This window comes from Xenopus laevis, chromosome 3S (genome assembly GCF_017654675.1).
Source record: "Xenopus laevis strain J_2021 chromosome 3S, Xenopus_laevis_v10.1, whole genome shotgun sequence".
NCBI lineage: Eukaryota > Metazoa > Chordata > Amphibia > Anura > Pipidae > Xenopus > Xenopus laevis.
Genome location: NC_054376.1, coordinates 25,127,837 through 25,144,717, shown reverse-complemented (window position 1 = coordinate 25,144,717; position 16,881 = coordinate 25,127,837). Strand labels below are relative to the sequence as shown.

Sequence of the window (16,881 nt, the reverse complement as noted above, 5' to 3'; positions counted from 1 at the left end):
GTCCTGTGTCACTGGAGTTTGAAAGGACAATTCACCTTTAAATTAACTTTTAGTATGTTATAGAATGGTCAACTTTTCAATTGGTCTTCATTTTTTATTTTGTATAAATTTGATTATTTGTCTTGACACTTTCCAGCTTTCAAATTGGGGTCACTGGCCCAAGCAGCCAAAAAAAAATGATTGTTATTTTTACTTTTTATTGCTTTCTATTTTTATTATCTTTCTATTCAGGTCCTCTCTTATTCATATTCCAGTCTCTCATTAAAACCACTGCCTGGTTGCAAAGACAAATTAGACCCTAACAACCAGTTGCTGACATTCCAAAAGAAGCAAAATAATCAAAAACAAATTCATAAAAAAAGAAGACCAATTGCAAATTATCTCAGTATATCACTCTCTGAATCATACTAAAATGTAATGTAAATTTGAACAAATAAATGTGAAAACATTCTTTAAAAGAAACTTGGCTGTCAAGCATTGCGAACAAGATAGTTACTATTAATAGATGTTTGTACTTTTTTCCCTTTAGTTGTCATCACAGCGATTTGCATTTTGGGAGCAGGATGAAGTACAGGGAGCTGTGCCTTTTACATTTGGGGAGTCATCTGACAGCAGTGAGTTATTCTTCCTAAAATGTAATGGAATCATGTTAAAGATGTAATGAACAGCCTCTGCTACTGAAGGTATAATGATCTTTAGGCAATTGGAGGAGCCATGGAATGTGTTAATGTTCACGCTACTTTGGGATTTCTTTTATGGAAACCAGAAAGCTCAGAACCACTGGAATGTAATTTCCTGTCCTGTTTTGCTTCTTCTCTGTAATAAGACAGTACCTTGTGCTTGTTGTTTACTAAGCTGCAAGATTTACCTAACAGGTAGAAGAGCAAGATGAAAACGTCTTAGACCACTTGATTTTTTTTTTCTAATAAAAAGTCTGGTAATGATTGCACCAATGGATGAGATTCCTCACATTTACTAAAGCAGAGCTGCTGAGGGAGATGCTGAGAGTTCTGCAACAGTCAGGGTGTCAACATTTTTCCTGCACCTGAAGCTAAGCTGCATGGGAAGATCCACTTGTTTGGCGAGGCATTCCAATAGATGGATCAGTAGCCAATTTGTTCCCCCATGTGCAGGGCCATATCGGACAGAAATGTTCATTGGTTTGGGAGCCAAATGATTGGCTCCATGGGCGTCCACATATAGGGGTAAGGGGGGGGGCCTTTTTCAGCATATGCAAATTAAGGGCGGAAAATCAATTTTTTTGTCACAAAAACAAGGAAGTACATTAACCCTACAGTTCCTTTTCCTGCTGCTCCATTGTATCCCCCCACCTATCTATATCCTCACTATTCACGGTCCTCTTTTACCCTTCCCCTTCTCATTCTGCTGAGTGATGACCCTCTGCCTCACTCTATATATCTGTATACATAGAAATATCTATAATAATCTGTCTTGTATCCCCTCATTTTTTCCTTTTGGGTGACTCTGAGAACAAAGTAGCTTTCCCCTAGACTGAAATAGAATGTATAAACATAGATTTTGTTGTGCACAATCTGGTTTTGTTACTCTACTTTATGTACAGGAGAACCCCCATTTTAGATTTTTCAGGGGACCATAAAAAATGGTGTAAAGTCAGGGAAATATATTATGCATTACATATTGGTAGGACCACAAAAAATTGTATATATATGATATATATATCATATATATCATCATCATTTATTTATATAGCGCTGTCAAGATACTCAGTGCTTTACTGCAGTTATAGCAAACAGGGAATAAATGGTGGATAACAGACAAGGATTACAGAGTACAATAGGGTTTACAAACTAAAAGGTTAGGGTACAATTGAGACATTAGGATTATATAAACACTTTGTCATTTTTGATACAGCAATGATTAATTAAGGTACATCGAATAGGCCTCTTTAAACAGATGGGTCTTTAAGGAGCGCTTGAAAGTTTGGAAGGAAGGAGAAAGTCTGACAGCTTGTGGCAGAGAGTTCCAGAGAAAAGCAGAAGCCCGAGAGAAGTCTTGTAGACGAGAATGGGCAGAAGTGACCAGAGGAGAAGTGAGGCGAAGATCAGAAGCAGAGCGTAGGTTTCGTGAAGAAGTGTATTTGGAGATTAGAGATGAAATATAGGGAGGGGTTTCATTATTAAGGGCCTTGAATGTGAGTGTAAGTAATTTGAATTTGATTCTAGTAGAGATTGGGAGCCAGTGAAGGGACATACATATGGGAGCAGCTGATGTTGAGCGGTGAGCTAGATGAATGAGTCTAGCGGCCGCGTTTAGAATAGATTGGAGTTGTGAAAGGTGACTTGTTGGAATACCTGTGAGGAGTAAGTTGCAGTAATCAAGGCGGGAGATGATGAGAGACTGAATCAGTGTTTTAGTTGATTCTGAACTGAGATAGGGTCGTATTCGAGCAATGTTGCACAGTTGAATACGGCAAGATTTTGCAAGTGTTTGAATGTGTGGTGAAAAAGACAGATGAGAGTCTAAGATGACTCCTAGGCAGCGTGCCTGTGTGGTGGAATGAAAGGTGGTGTTGTTTACGGTGAGTGATATCTGAGGGACAGGGGAAGATCTTGGAGGAAATATGATGAGTTCTGTTTTAGAAAGGTTCAGTTTCAGGTGGCGCTGTGACATCCAGGAGGAGACAGCAGAGAGACAGTCTGTGACTTGGGAAAGGACAGAATTAGAAAGATCAGGAGTAGACAAGTAGAGCTGGGTGTCATCAGCATAAAGGTGATACTGAAGTCCAAATGACTGAATGAGTTTTCCTTGTGAAGTTGTATAGAGCGAGAACAGCAGGGGGCCAAGAACAGAGCCTTGAGGAACTCCAACAGAGAGTGGGAAAGTAGTAGAAGTAGAGTTAGAGAAGGAAACTTTAAAGGAATGGTCAGACAGATAAGATGTAAACCATGAAAGAGCAGTGTCCCGAATGCCAGCTGAGTGTAGAATGTCAAGGAGGAGTGTGTGGTCAACTGTGTCAAAGGCTGCAGAGAGATCTAGAAGGATTAGAATGGAATAATGACCTTTAGACTTTGCCAATAGAAGATCATTGGTTACTTTGGTGAGTGCAGTTTCAGTCGAGTGTGATGGGCGGAAGCCAGATTGCAATGGGTCGAGAAGGGAGTTGTGAGTGAGATGCTGGATCAGGCGTTTGTAAACAAGCCTTTCTAGTAATTTGGATGCGAATGGAAGAAGGGAGACCGGTCGATAGTTAGTGGGAGAGCTGGGATCAAGGGAAGGTTTTTTGAGGATAGGAGTGATTAGTGCTTGTTTGTATAATGATGGAAAGGTACCAGTAGAGAGTGAAAGATTGAATAGGTGGGTAAGTGCAGGAGAGAGTGTATCAGAGATTGGGTGGAGGAGGCGAGAGGGTATGGGGTCAAGGGAGCAGGTGGTGGGTTTTGAGCTGGCTAGAAGTTTGCTAACTTCATCTAGAGTTGCAGGGGTGAAGGAGTGCAAAGTAGATGTGAGTGGACTGCACGTTGGTCTGAGATTGTTGTCGGACGGTATGCTCAGCCTAATGAGATCGATTTTTTCATTAAAGAAATGAGCAAGGTCTTGGGCGGTAACATTAATAGGTGGAGGAGGTGGAGGGGGCATAGGAGTGAGTTAAATGTGGCAAACAGCTGCTGTGGTTTGGAGGACATAGTAGATATTCGATAAGAGAAGTATTGTTCTTTGGCTAATGATAGAGCTCGGTTATAGCAGGAGAGCATGAATTTGAAGTGGATGAAGTCAGGATCAGTTCGTGACTTTCTCCACCGTCGCTCAGCTGATCTACTACATCTTCTGAGGTACCGTGTTACACCAGTGTGCCAGGGTTGGGGTTTAGCGGGCCGGCTGTGACGGGTGGTAGAAGGTGCAAGGGAGTCAAGTGCTGTTGAAAGGGCATCATTGTAGAGAGAAGCTGCCATATTGGGACAGAGAGAGGAGAGTATTAATATGAGATATGGATTGTGCTGATACTGTTGATAAGGCATTAAGGTTTCTGTACGTGTGGGTAGAGAGAGATGGTTGTGAAGGTGCAGGTGAAAGCAGTATCTGAAAGGAGAGTAGATGATGGTCAGACAGAGGGTAGGGGGAGTTAATTAAGTTGGATGGGCAGCATGAGTGGCAGAATATAAGGTCAAGAGCATGACCCTCGATGTGGGTAGGTGAGTCGGTCCACTGAGAGAGACCAAAAGAAGCTGTTAGAGAGAGAAGTTTAGAGGTGGCAGCAGAAGCAGAGTTGTCAATGGGGATGTTGAAGTCCCCTAAAATGAGAGCAGGTGTCTCACTGGAGAGAAAGTATGGAAGCCAGGCAGCAAAGTGATCCAAGAAGGTGGAGTAGGGACCTGGGGGGCGATATATGACAGCAACACGCAGAGAGATTGGAGAAAACAAACGTATGCTGTGGACTTCAAAAGAAGTGAAGGAGAGAGAAGTCGGTGTAGTTAGATTTTGAAACCTACATTTGGGGGAGAGAAGAAATCCCACCCCACCGCCATGACGGCCATCCGGTCTAGGAGTGTGAGTAAGTGAGAAGCCTCCATAGCAGAGGGCAGCAGGTGAAGCAGTATCTGAGGGGGAGAGCCATGTTTCAGTGATTGCAAGAAGGTGAAGGGATTTAGCTATAAAGAGGTCATGGACTGCTGTTAGTTTATTGCAGATTGACCGTGCGTTCCAGAGGGCACATGAGAAAGGCAGGGAGGGTGCTGGTTTTATGTGAATTAGGTTTGCAATATTAGAAGTGCGTAAAGTCTGAGAGACTGTAAAAGACCTTGTTGAATGCCTGAGAGTAGGAATAAGTGAGGGTACAAATGAGTGAGTTGGACCAGGGTTTGGGGAGATATCCCCAGCTGCAAGTAACAGTAATAATGAGAGTGAGACAAGGTGTGACCTAGATTTGACAGTGCGAGCAGTGTATTGTTTGATGGGATGAGAGGGGATTATAGATTTAACAATACAAGATAGTGTGCTTAGATTGAGAGAGGGTGTTGGGAGCAGTGAAGAGGAGATTTCAATTTCAGGATAGTTTGATGGATGTTGGAGTGCAGAGGATATATGCAGAAGTATAGAGGAGAGAGAGAAAAAGAAGGCAATCAGATTAAACATAGTTGGACAGTATAATCTGGTTTATCTTGTTGATAGAAGAATTGTTGAGCAGTGATGTCCAGTGTTTGCTTGGAGATTCCAGTCCAACTCTGATCCAACTGCTGTTCAACTCTGTCTTAACTCTATATATTGTACTTAAACTTTCTGTACTTTAACTTGATGGACTTAAGTTGTTAAATCTGCCATGGCTCTCCTGCCCGAATGGGAAAAAACACCTCCAGTACCATCACACTGAGCACGGGAGCTCCCCAAGGTTGAATGCTTAGTCCACTGCTGTTCATACTGCTGACTCATGACTGTGTGGCAAGTCATGGATCCAATCACATCATCAAGTTTTCTGATGATACAACCGTAGTAGGTCTCATCAGCAAGAACAACGAGTCAGCATATAGACGAGGTGAAATGGCTAACCGACTGGTGCAAAGTCAATAATCTATGAATCCAAACAAAACAAAGGAAATAGTTGTTGACTTCAGGAGAACACGTGGGGATCATTCTCCACTGTACATTGACGGATCACCGGTGGAAATTGTCAAGAGCACCAAATTCCATGGGGTACATCTGGCAGAGAACATCTCCTGGTCCCTTAACACCAGCTCTATAGTGAAGAAAGCACAGCAGCGTCTCTACTTTCTGCGAAAGCTGAAAAATGCCCACCTTCAACCATCCATTCTCACTATCTTCTACAGAGGGTCTATTGAAAGCATTTTATGCAGCTGCATCACTACCTGGTATGGAAACTGCTCTGTATCAGATCGCAAGATCCTGCAGCGGGTGGTGAGGACAGCGGAAAAGATCATTGGGGTCTCACTTCCTGCCATTATGTATATTTACCACACCCGCTGTCTCCAGAAGGCTACCAGCATTGTCGGGGATAGCACCCACCCTGCACATGATCTCTTTACCCTCTTGCCATCCTGTAAAAGATACCGCAGTATTCAAGCGCTGACTTCCAGAATGCGAAACAGTCTATTTCCACAAGTCATCAGGTATCTCAACTCCCAAGGACTGAACTGAATACTGTATATTCATAAGGAACTGAAATGTCCACTTTGCCCAGCATGACCGTGTACTAGAGTTGTTGTATAGCACCGGGGGGTTCTGAAGGAACCTCATTTCGTTTCTACTATGTACTTTATTTACTGTGTATGGCTGAAATGGCAATAAAATCCACTTGACTTGACTTGAAAAACATAAAGTTAGGGTATGTAAAATGGAGGCGTCACTGTATGTATCCAGCTGTAACTATAACTCTAGAGGGAATAACATTCTACAAACCTGCTGGCTAGTAATTGTGCTCAGAAAGTACAAAATAGCAAGTGCTGTCCTGGCAAACAAGGAGTTTGTGTCAGTAATACAATGGCAATGCTATACATGTACAACAGTTACTACTTTATATATTAATAGAAATGCTGTTGTTAGGAATGTGTGAAAACCAAAATATGGGTACAAGAAATTTGTGTAAATATGAAGGTGAGCAAGGACCTTAATTCTCGGAAGGCAGTGGATGTGATCTACTTAGACTTTGCTAAAGCATTTGATACAGTGCCACACAGAGGGTTACTGGTTAAATTAAGGAATGTTGGCCTGGAACAGAACTGGCTAAAAGATAGACTACAAAGAGTGGTGGTAAATGCAACATTTTATAATTGAACCAGTGTTGTCAGTGGAGTACAGCAGGGCTCTGTACTAGGTCCCTTGCTTTTCAACTTGTTTATTAATGACCTGGAGGTGGGCATTGAAAGTACTGTTTTATTTTTGATGATACTAAATTTTGCAGAACTATAGGTTCCATGCAGGATGCTGCCACTTTGCAGAGTGATTTTACTAAATTGGAAAACTGCGCAGCAAACTGGAAAATGAGGTTCAATGTTGATAAATGCAAGGTTATGCACCTTGGCAGAAATTATATAAATGCAAGTTATACACTAATTGGCAGTGTGTTGGGAGTTCCTTAACTTAGAAGGATCTTGAGGTTTTTGTAGAAAATAAGTTGTCTAATTCCGGGCAATGTCATTCTGTGGCTACTAAAGCAAATAAAGTTCTGTCTTGCATAAAAAAGGGCATTAACTTAAGGGATGAAAACATAATTTTGCCTCTTTATAGGTCCCTGGTAAGGCCTCATCTGGAGTATGCAGTGCAGTTTTGGACTTCAGTCCTTATAAGGCATGTCCAAAGTGCGGCCTTTTTTCAAATTTACACTGGCCCTCAGCCACCATCATGAAATTAATAATAATGAGGCCCCCCAGCACAGTGCGATCATGAATCCCATAGCAGTAATATTTGGGCACGTAATGGCACGTAGCTGTTTTCACATACTTCTTTAGGGCTGAAGATGTCAATAGACGTACTGACAGTGCAGTAACCTAAAGAAGTATGGCGTCACTACGTGCCAGTACGTGTCTATTACTAACACCTTCAGCACACAGGCAGCAGTATAGACCAAATGGCAGATCATTTCATTAATGTGCCCAAATATTACTGCTACGATTACTGGATTCCTGTAATTTAATGTTAATGGTTCAAAGAATGTTGGGCTGAATGGTCGGCCTTCACACTTTTTCACCTCACCAAATCTGGCCCTTGTTGCAAAAAGTTTGGGGACCCCTGTTATAAGGGATATACATGAGCTGGAGAGAGTGCAGAGACGTGCAACTAAACTGGTTAGAGGGATGAAAGAGCAGGTACGTTTCAGGGGCTGTTTCCACCTGAGGCAGCAGCCAAAAATGCCGCCCCCCTCCTGCTCCGCTCTTCTAACTTCCAGCGTCGGAGCGAGTGGAGGAGGGGCCACATCGCTAGTGCTATTGCGCTCGCTACACTCGAAGAGCCGAATTTCCGTTTTAAAAAACGGAAATTCATCTCTTAAATTTATCAGAGGTGGCTTTTTGCCGCCCTTGGTAACTGGCCGCTCCGTGCCGCCTGAGGCAAGATTCTCACCTTGCCTCATGGCCGGAGCGGCCCTGTGAAAGACTTAAATTATGAGGGTAGACTGTCAAGGTTGGGGTTGTTGACATTATAGACAAATAGCAGGGGACCTTTTTACCCGTAAAGAGGATCACCAGAGGCCACTCCTTTAGACTAGAAGAGAAGGGGTTCTTCACAGTGAGGTTGTGGAATGCACTGCCGGGTGATGTTGTGATGCTGATTCAGTTAATGCCTTTAAGAGTGGACAGACATAATATCAAAGGCTATTGTGATACTAAATTCTACAGTTAGTATAGATATAGGTATATATGTTTTATGTAAAGTTCTGGGGGGGGGTGTATGGATGCTGGGTTTTATCTGGAGGGCTTGAACTTGATTGACTTTAGTCTTTTTTCAACCCAATTAAACTATATCATTATATGTAACTGTGTTTGGTCTGTATGTCAAATTTTTGAAATGTCTTTTTACAGGGGAGAATGAGTGTTTAAAAAGAACTGAAAGCGGCAATAGTTCTGTAAAGAAAAAGCAAGTTACTTTTGGGAAATCTCTGAGCCCTGAGTTTTTTGATAGATTCCTACCTGCAAACACCCCTCTGCGTCGTGGTGGAACGCCTTATCATCACCGCAAATCAGAAGGCAGTACAACAGCTGAAGAGGAGAAAGGAGCAGACGAACCATCGGAATCACTGCCACAACCAAACTTTGATTGTACGGAGGAAGTGAGTGTTGTAGTGCAATCAGTATAACAGACGAGACATTGTGTGTGCAGTTACGTATAAATCTCTGTGTGATACTTGCAGTTTTCTTAGACTCTTGCAGATAAACTTAAAGGAATAGTTCAGTGTGAAAATAAAAACTGGGTAAATAGATAGGCTGTGCAAAATAAAAAATGTTTCTAATATAGTTAGTTAGGCAAAAATGTAATGTATAAAGGCTGGAGTGAACAGATCTCTAATAAAACAGCCAGAATCCAACTTCCTGCTTTTCAGCTCTATAACTCTGAGTTAGTCAGCGACTTGAAGGGGGGCCACATGGTACATTTCTGTTCAGTGAGTTTGTAATTGATCCTCAGCATTCAGCTCAGATTCAAAAGCAACAGAAATGACCCATGTGGCCCCCCCTCAAGTCTCTGATTGGTTACTGCCTGGTAACCAGGGTAACCAGTCAGTGTAAACCAAGAGAGCTGAAAAGCAGGAAGTAGAGTTCTGACTGACATGTTATATGTCAAATCACTCCAGCCTTTATACAATACATTTTTGCCTAACTAACTATATTAGAAACATTTTTTATTTTGCACAGCCTATCTATTTACCCAGTTTTTATTTTTACACTGAACAATTCCTTTAAGGCCAAATATACTAGCACCAGCTAATTATCACACAAGGCAAAGTTCGATTTATACAACATTAAACTGAATTTTCTCTCGGTGAGAGAATTGTGGACCAATTAGATAAGTAGTGTAAATTTTCATGAATTGTAAAACAAAATTCAAGAACAGTTACACTACATATTACTTATCCAATTGATCATAGTGTAAATAAATTGGCTACAATGCAGAAAAAAAATATTTCATAAGTATTTCATTATTTCATAAGTTGTTTTTTTTTTTTTTTTAAGCTGCTCTTTCTTGAGAATTAACTGTGTCAATTGTTTATTTAGGGACTAGAGACTTAAGGAATAGAATGAATTTCAGAAATTGGTGGCAAAATTGCTGATAAGCAAAAACTTTTCTCTGTGCAAAAAAGGGAAAGTTGTGTTTACCATGAATATTTAAACCATTAGGTGACAATGAGGCTGTGAACACATAATTCATATAGACAAATACCAGAAGTCCTCTGCACTCACCTGTTATCAATACATTAATGACATTTTGTGCCTTAAGCTACTATAAAATGCCTTACCCTTTAAACAAAACAGGCATTCACCCATTATCACTAAATTAAGGACATTGACATATTTTATGTTATGTTTTGAACAATGTTTTCTCTCTTTCTACAGGAGGAGACCCTTAAGCCACTGTCATTGTGTTTTGAAGCAGAGTTGACTGGAACTGAAGGTACTGTGAAAAATGTGTTCTCCTTTCAGAAGCAGTCTGTTGTAATTTACTGAGGTATTTTACTTTTAAGTAAACTTTTAGTTTATAAAATTGCCCTTTTTAAGCAACTTTTCAATTGGTCTTCATTTTTTGCTTCTTTTTATTTTGTAAATAGTTATTGAATCCTTTACTTTCCTCTTTGTCCTCTTCCGAGCTCTCAAATGGGGTCACTGAACCCAGTCAAAAAAAAATAGTTCTCTGCGACTGTTTTATTGTTACTTTTTATTCCTTATCTTCCTGTTCAGTCCATGTCCCATTCATAATCCAATATTTCTGTCAAACCACTGCAGGGGTTACTAGGGTAAATCGGACAGCTGCTGAAATGCCAAAATGAAAGGCACACAAAATGAAGACTAATTACAAATTGTCTAGGTAGAGCACGGTTTGCATCATACTTTAGAATTGAATTGAAAGGTAACTTACCCCTTTTAAAGGGATGCCATAAAACTGCATGTTGGCTCCCCACTGACACACTTAAAGGAGAAGTAAAGGTATAATCACAGGGGGTACCAATTGGTTAGGCACTACCCAGTGATTTTAAAGAGATACTGACACCAGAAATTAAACTGTTTTTTTTTTACATATATCATAATATTAACTTTGAAAGCTACTTATAACTTTACCATAAAGTATTTGCACAATGTTTTTATATTACCTGTCTGATGCCCCATGTTCCTGTATGAGGGGGCTGCCATATTTGTGCAGCAGGAGTCGGTTAGCATTGGAAACTTAACTGACAGGCTGAGATGGGACAGTCAGGTTGGCAAAACAGTCAGGTTTAGGAACTTCAGCTAACACTTACAAAAACAAACCTCTTGGCATGACCTATAGGTAACCTTTAATGTATATTCATATTTTAAAAAGTAGTTTTTTAGTTTCAGTATCACTTTAACTGCTTACCAGGGGTACTACTGTAGATCTACGTAGATCACTTTAACGCAAATCCAGGTTCTGTTTAACACATAATGTGGTGCTCAATCTGGGAACACTGCTGCTCAGGGATTCCATGCACAACAAGAAAATACGATGGATATGCACATGCAGTAGAGCAAAAATATATTTTTATATTTTTTGCTTTAAAGTTCAACTTTTCAATGCACTTGCACATATCGGCCATGAGGGATCTCTGGAAAGAGTGTTACCCTGGGTGCAGTTTTCTGGGAAGCAATGTCCCAGGGATTCAGATAAGCGCCTTACAATTTGGCACCCCAAAAGTGATTATACTGTACTTTTCCTTCTCATTCAAAAAGCAGTTCAAATGTAAAATGTACTAAAAAGTCATTATTCTGCCAAACAACATTTCTTTCCACATATTTTATATGGTTTCCACGTACTATAGTAAGTGCATTATTATTTTTATAACCATATCCTATTTATTTCAAGGTCATAAGGACAACGCTGAGCCAAGGCATGAAATGGAAGAAAGCAGGCTGGATCAGTCCACTTTGCAACATGACCTGGGTCTCGCCCCTTCCCCAGCTGTCTCCTCTCCAGAGAAGAGTCCTTCTGTTCTGCAGTCAGACACAGAGAGTGTAAATGGTAACACTATTCAGTGCCCCTGCTGGCAGTCAACAAGCTCTATTGTGGCAAGTTCTAAAGAGAAGGATGCAAAGTGTGCCTGGTCTTCTGGCAGATTTAGCAGATATTCAGTATTTTCCTTGTTTATCAACAGGGAAGGTTTTAATCAATTGACACATTTATTAAAGGAGATCCATGTCTCCGTTCATCAGAATGTGTTTGGATTTCAGCAGCTAAACACCATTCTAATTTATAGTGATCTAGTCCAGCTCTCGCACCCAAAAATGCTCACCCTCTGCTGAAAACTGCAGGCGTGGATTAAGAATAAAGGTGGCCATACACGGGCCGATAAAAGCTGCCAACAGATCGAGTCGGCAGTTTATTGGCCCGTGTATGGGGCCCCCCGATGGGCTTCCCCGATCGAGATCTGGCCGAAAGTCGGCCAGATCTCGATCGGATGGGACTAAAAATCCTGTCGGATAGCGGCCGCATTTGTTCGTTGATGCGGTCCCACGATCCAACCACCCGTTACCATTTGTTAGGATCTGATCGTTGGGCCCGAGGGCCCACGATCGGATCAGCCCGATATTGCCCACCTTGAGAATTCTAACCAATTTGTTTCCACTCTGGAATGAATCCACATATTTTCTGATGATTTAATTTATGTATTTCAGATAAAAGCTTCTATGTCCCAGGACCTGCTGCCTCTGTTGCTGGTAACAGAGTGACACGCTCTACTTTGAAGAAAAAGGTACATTATTGCAGGATATGCACATTATGTTCATTTTGTTGTTTTTTTTTTTGTATAGCCAGGGCCGCCATTAGAAATCACAGGGCCCTGTACAACAAAATTTTCGGGGGCCCATCCCAGCCCTCAAGCCCCACCCCAGATCCTGCCCACACCACAATTAAAAGACTACACAGATATCAAGGCTAAAAAGGTAAACCCCCCACACACACATTATTAAAAGCTATTGATGATCAGGGCCCCCTTATAAGTTAAAAAAAAAAACTGTGGCGCCGGGGCCCCCCATAAGTTAAAAAAAAATTGGCGCCGGGGCCCCCCATAAGTTAAAAAAAAAAAAAAAAATTGGCGCCAGGGCCCACCATAAAAGTTTACTTTAAAAAAATTTGCGCCAGGGCCTCCGTTTACATGTTAAAAAAAAAAATTGGGGCCCCATACAATGTTTTTTTTTAAAAAAACTTTGGCGCTAGGGCCCCCCATAAAAGTTTTTATTAAAAAAAAAACATTGGCGCCAGGGCCCCCCTTTACAAGTTAAAAAAAGATTGGGGCCCCAGGGAATATTAAATATATATATATATGTGCATTAAAATAATACATTGGTAGCCAGGGGTTTAGAAAAAACACACATTGGTGTTCAGTAGAACTGAACTTGTGGCTTCAGGTCTTTTCAATGCTTCAGGACTTCAATTTCAGCTCTGTCTTTTCGGGACTTCAGCTGTTGCACAGATGGGCCCCCCTTCAGGCCCGGGCCCGGTACACTTGTACCCCCTGTGCCCCACTGATGGCGGCCCTGTGTATAGCCCTATGTGTTGGCCTGTACAGTACTTGCTTGAGCAGGCTGTTTTGAAGCCACTGTATAATGTTGTATTCTACATTATACAGTGGATATTACAGGAAATTTCTATTTGTCTACAGAGTTGCAGCTCTGAAGAAGATTCTGCTAGTGTCTCACAGGCAGAGGACGTTAACTGCTTAGCAAATGTTGCAGAAAAGGGCAAGTCTACAAGGGAGAAGAAGCCTGTAAGAGTTGTGGCCAAGAAAGGACAGGTCTGTAAAGCACGTGAACATTATTCTTATTTCTTTTTATAGTGCTGACATATTCATCAAAGCTTTACAAAGACTGTATATCATTCTCATTAGAATCAGTGGCGCTTACAATCTAATGTCCCTAATCATATTCACACAGTGTAGGATCCATTTTAGCAAAGGCCAGGTAACGGTATCTGCTTGTCATGCCCAGACAAATGAACACAGCGTGTCCTCTTCTTTATTCTTCAGACATTTATATACTTTCTTGTATGCTCAGTGTGCCCTAAAAATTACAAATAACGGTGGGCTTGGTTAGGAGATGTATAGCTTTTAGCATTTTTATATTCTGTAACCTGGCCAGATTCTGACATACGTAGGGTCAAAGATGATGGCAGATCCCATACCAGGTAAGGAGGAGGAATAATTCTTCAGATCTATTGGAAGGCCCTGCAAGGCAAAACTGATGTTGATCCCAAGTAATAGGGTTGTATATAAGATTAGGGAAAAAGTCGGACACAAACACATTTATAGTAAGTGTAATTTCTCACCTGCTGAGCCAGAAGCTAAGAAAGCATAGCATACAGTAATTTAAAGGGCTTCTGTCACTTAAGTACAGGTATGGATTCCTTTATCCAGAAACCTGTTACCCATGTTTTAATTATGGAAAGGCTGTCTCCCATAGACTCCATTTTATCCAAATAATGCAAATTTTTAAAAATGATTTCCTTTTTTCGCTGTAATAATAAAACAGTAGCTTGTACTTGATCCAAACTAAGATATAATTAATCCTTATTGGAAGCAAAAACATCCTGTTGGGTTTATTTAATGTTTAAATGGTTTTATAGTAGAATTAAGGTATGAAGATACTTCTGGAAAACCCCAGGTCCCGAGCATTTTGGATAAAAGGTCCCATACCCATATTTTATATTCTGATATAACAGTGATTTTAATTGAATATATTATTTACAAATAAGAAAAATGAAATAATTTAGCCCTTTGAGAAAGTTTTGTTTGAATTTGAGATTGTTTTGAATATCTTGTCCATATACAATTTGACTGTTTCACATTTCATTAAGGTACATTATTCAAATAGCAACAGGTGCAAGTTGCTTTTGTTTTTTGTCTTTTTAACAACTGCAAAGTTACTGCTAAATCCTCTAAATATTACTGACATATCTGATACAAAACACTGGAAAACATTCTCCAGCTGTTTGTGAAAATGTCAAGAAGCTCATTGAGGTCGTTTGAGCGCTACAAACTATCTCAGCTTATGCAGCTTATTTGACAGTTTGTGACAGGGAGTGGCACAGTGCAGGCAGCAGAGTATTTCACCAGTCCTATTCAACCAAAGCAGAGCAGAAGTATCTGAAGACCAGTATATAGAGCTGATTCATTATGAGGTACAACAGCATCTGCATCCAAGTTTCCAAGCCAGCTGAACCAAGAACTCCTTATCCCAGTTATAAATACAGTGCAAATATGACTGGAAAACTGTCATGGGAGAATTGCAGTTTGCAAACCACTTCCTCGACAAGCAGACAATTCTAAACATTTAGCATTGGGCCAAATAGAATGTCACTGGTTAACCCTTTGCATTACTACTGATTTCCTACAGGCCGAGGATCAAAAGTTGCCTTACATATAAAGATGCTGCGTTCTTGCATTCTTGTTTAGTCACTCAACAGCAAGTAAAGGGTTAACACCGGTAGAAAGTCTTCTTTCCAAATGAATCAAAATGATGTGTTGTTAGCCATTGATCGTTTAATGGCAGCACATGGATGCATGGCATCCAGTGCATAAATGCTACAGTCTGACAATTTTGAAGTTGGCAACTTATGCATCAAGTACTTGCTAACCACTTTTTTCTGTTAATGTGCCTATTGAGTGGGCTTTTTGTGCAGCGATAGCAAAATAGGATTCACACGAGAAGCATCTTGAGGAAGAAGACCCTCCTTTTCATTTGTATGCAATGAATCCTGGGAAGGAAACCCCATTTCACTCTGAAACAAATTCAAGTTTCATGCAATATCTTATACCGACTGTGTATGAAAGCACAATCGGCAAAATTTCTGATCAGGTCCCAAACAAGGACCAGTTTCACCCCTGTTTAGGGCTCATCCGTGGAAATGCAGGTTTTTTTAGATCATCAAATGTAGAGCCAAAGCAGAAGGAATCCTGGCAAGGAAATTAAAGCAACACTAACACCAAAAAATTAAATTGTTTTAAAGTAATAATAGTGTAATGCAGTGTTGCCCTGGTAAAACTGGTGTGTTTGCTTCAGAAACTCTACTATTGTTTATATAAATAAGCTGCTGTGTAGCAATGGGGGCAGCCATTCAAAGGAGAAAAGGCTCAGGTTACACAGCAGATAGCAGATAAGCTCTGTAGCTTTAACATGTAGCCTTTTTTCAATTTCCGTCACTGCTACACAGCAGCTTGTTTATATGAACTATAATAGTGTTTCAGCTTAAATATACTAGGGATGCACCAAATCCAGAATTCGGTTCGGGATTCGGCCAGGATTCGGGCTTTTTCAGCAGGATTTGGATTCAGCCGAATCCTTCTGCCCTGGGTGAACTGAATCCGAATCCTAATTTGCATATGCAAATTAGGGACGGGGATGGAAATCACGTCACTTTTTGTCAGATAACAAGGAAGTAAAAATAGTTTTCCCCTTCCCACCCCTAATTTGCATATGCAAATTAGGATTTGCATATGCAAATTAGGATTTGGTTCGGTTTTCGGCCAAATCTTTCACGAAGGATTCGGGGGTTCGGCCGAAACCAAAATAGTGGATTCGGTTCATCCCTAAAATATACATTGTGAATTACATGCGATTAGCACCACAACAGTTACTGGAAAATCAGCAGGAAACTCAGGGCAATGTATAGCAAATACAAATTGCAGGAAAATATGGGGGTTTGACTGAGCCTCCTTAAAGAGGTTACAAAAATATCTGCCATATTTTATATACAGTAAACTCAATGGACGTCCGTAGTCTAAAGCTGTCCACTCACAGGCCAAGAAACTGAATATCCATCTGATTTGTGAAATCCGGTCTCACACACACATAAGCCAAATTGCACTGGTACCTGTGGGGAAGTACAACTTGTGTGGCCAGTGACCTGATAGATGTGCTTAGTGACCAGCCTGGTTTAATGTTTGACCATCTGAGGGCTAATTAGAGTGTAAGTGGTTGTCCTACAACTCTGTGTGCCAATAAGAATGATTTCCCTGTTGAACATATCAGATCAAAACAGCTCGTGGGAAAGCAAAGAAGAGCAGAGGGAAATCCAAGAAGAGTAACCGGAAACCCCACTATTTGGAACGGGAGATGGTCTCAAAAAAGCCACTTCTGAGTCCCATTCCAGAACTGCCCGAGTGCTATCCCACCCCTCCAGCCCCAGACTTCTTGCAGGGTAAGCACATGTTTTGTGTCCTAAAGTCTTTCTCTTTGT

At 40.8% G+C, this 16,881-nt stretch overlaps 1 protein-coding gene across 3 annotated transcripts in view; it reads left to right on the top strand.

The window, feature by feature from the left end:
- The window catches only part of LOC108712713 (cell division cycle-associated protein 2), a 41,819-nt gene that overhangs the window by 21,241 nt on the left and 3,697 nt on the right, over positions 1-16,881 (top strand). For 2 of the 3 annotated variants that reach the window (XM_018255076.2, XM_018255077.2), the window contains exons 8-14: positions 530-614; positions 8,508-8,755; positions 10,035-10,092; positions 11,515-11,670; positions 12,324-12,400; positions 13,310-13,441; positions 16,674-16,842. In XM_018255076.2, coding sequence (XP_018110565.1) covers positions 530-614; positions 8,508-8,755; positions 10,035-10,092; positions 11,515-11,670; positions 12,324-12,400; positions 13,310-13,441; positions 16,674-16,842 — 925 coding nt within the window. The remainder of the gene's footprint in view (positions 1-529; positions 615-8,507; positions 8,756-10,034; positions 10,093-11,514; positions 11,671-12,323; positions 12,401-13,309; positions 13,442-16,673; positions 16,843-16,881) is intronic. The other variant, XM_041588110.1, reaches the window with a different exon arrangement.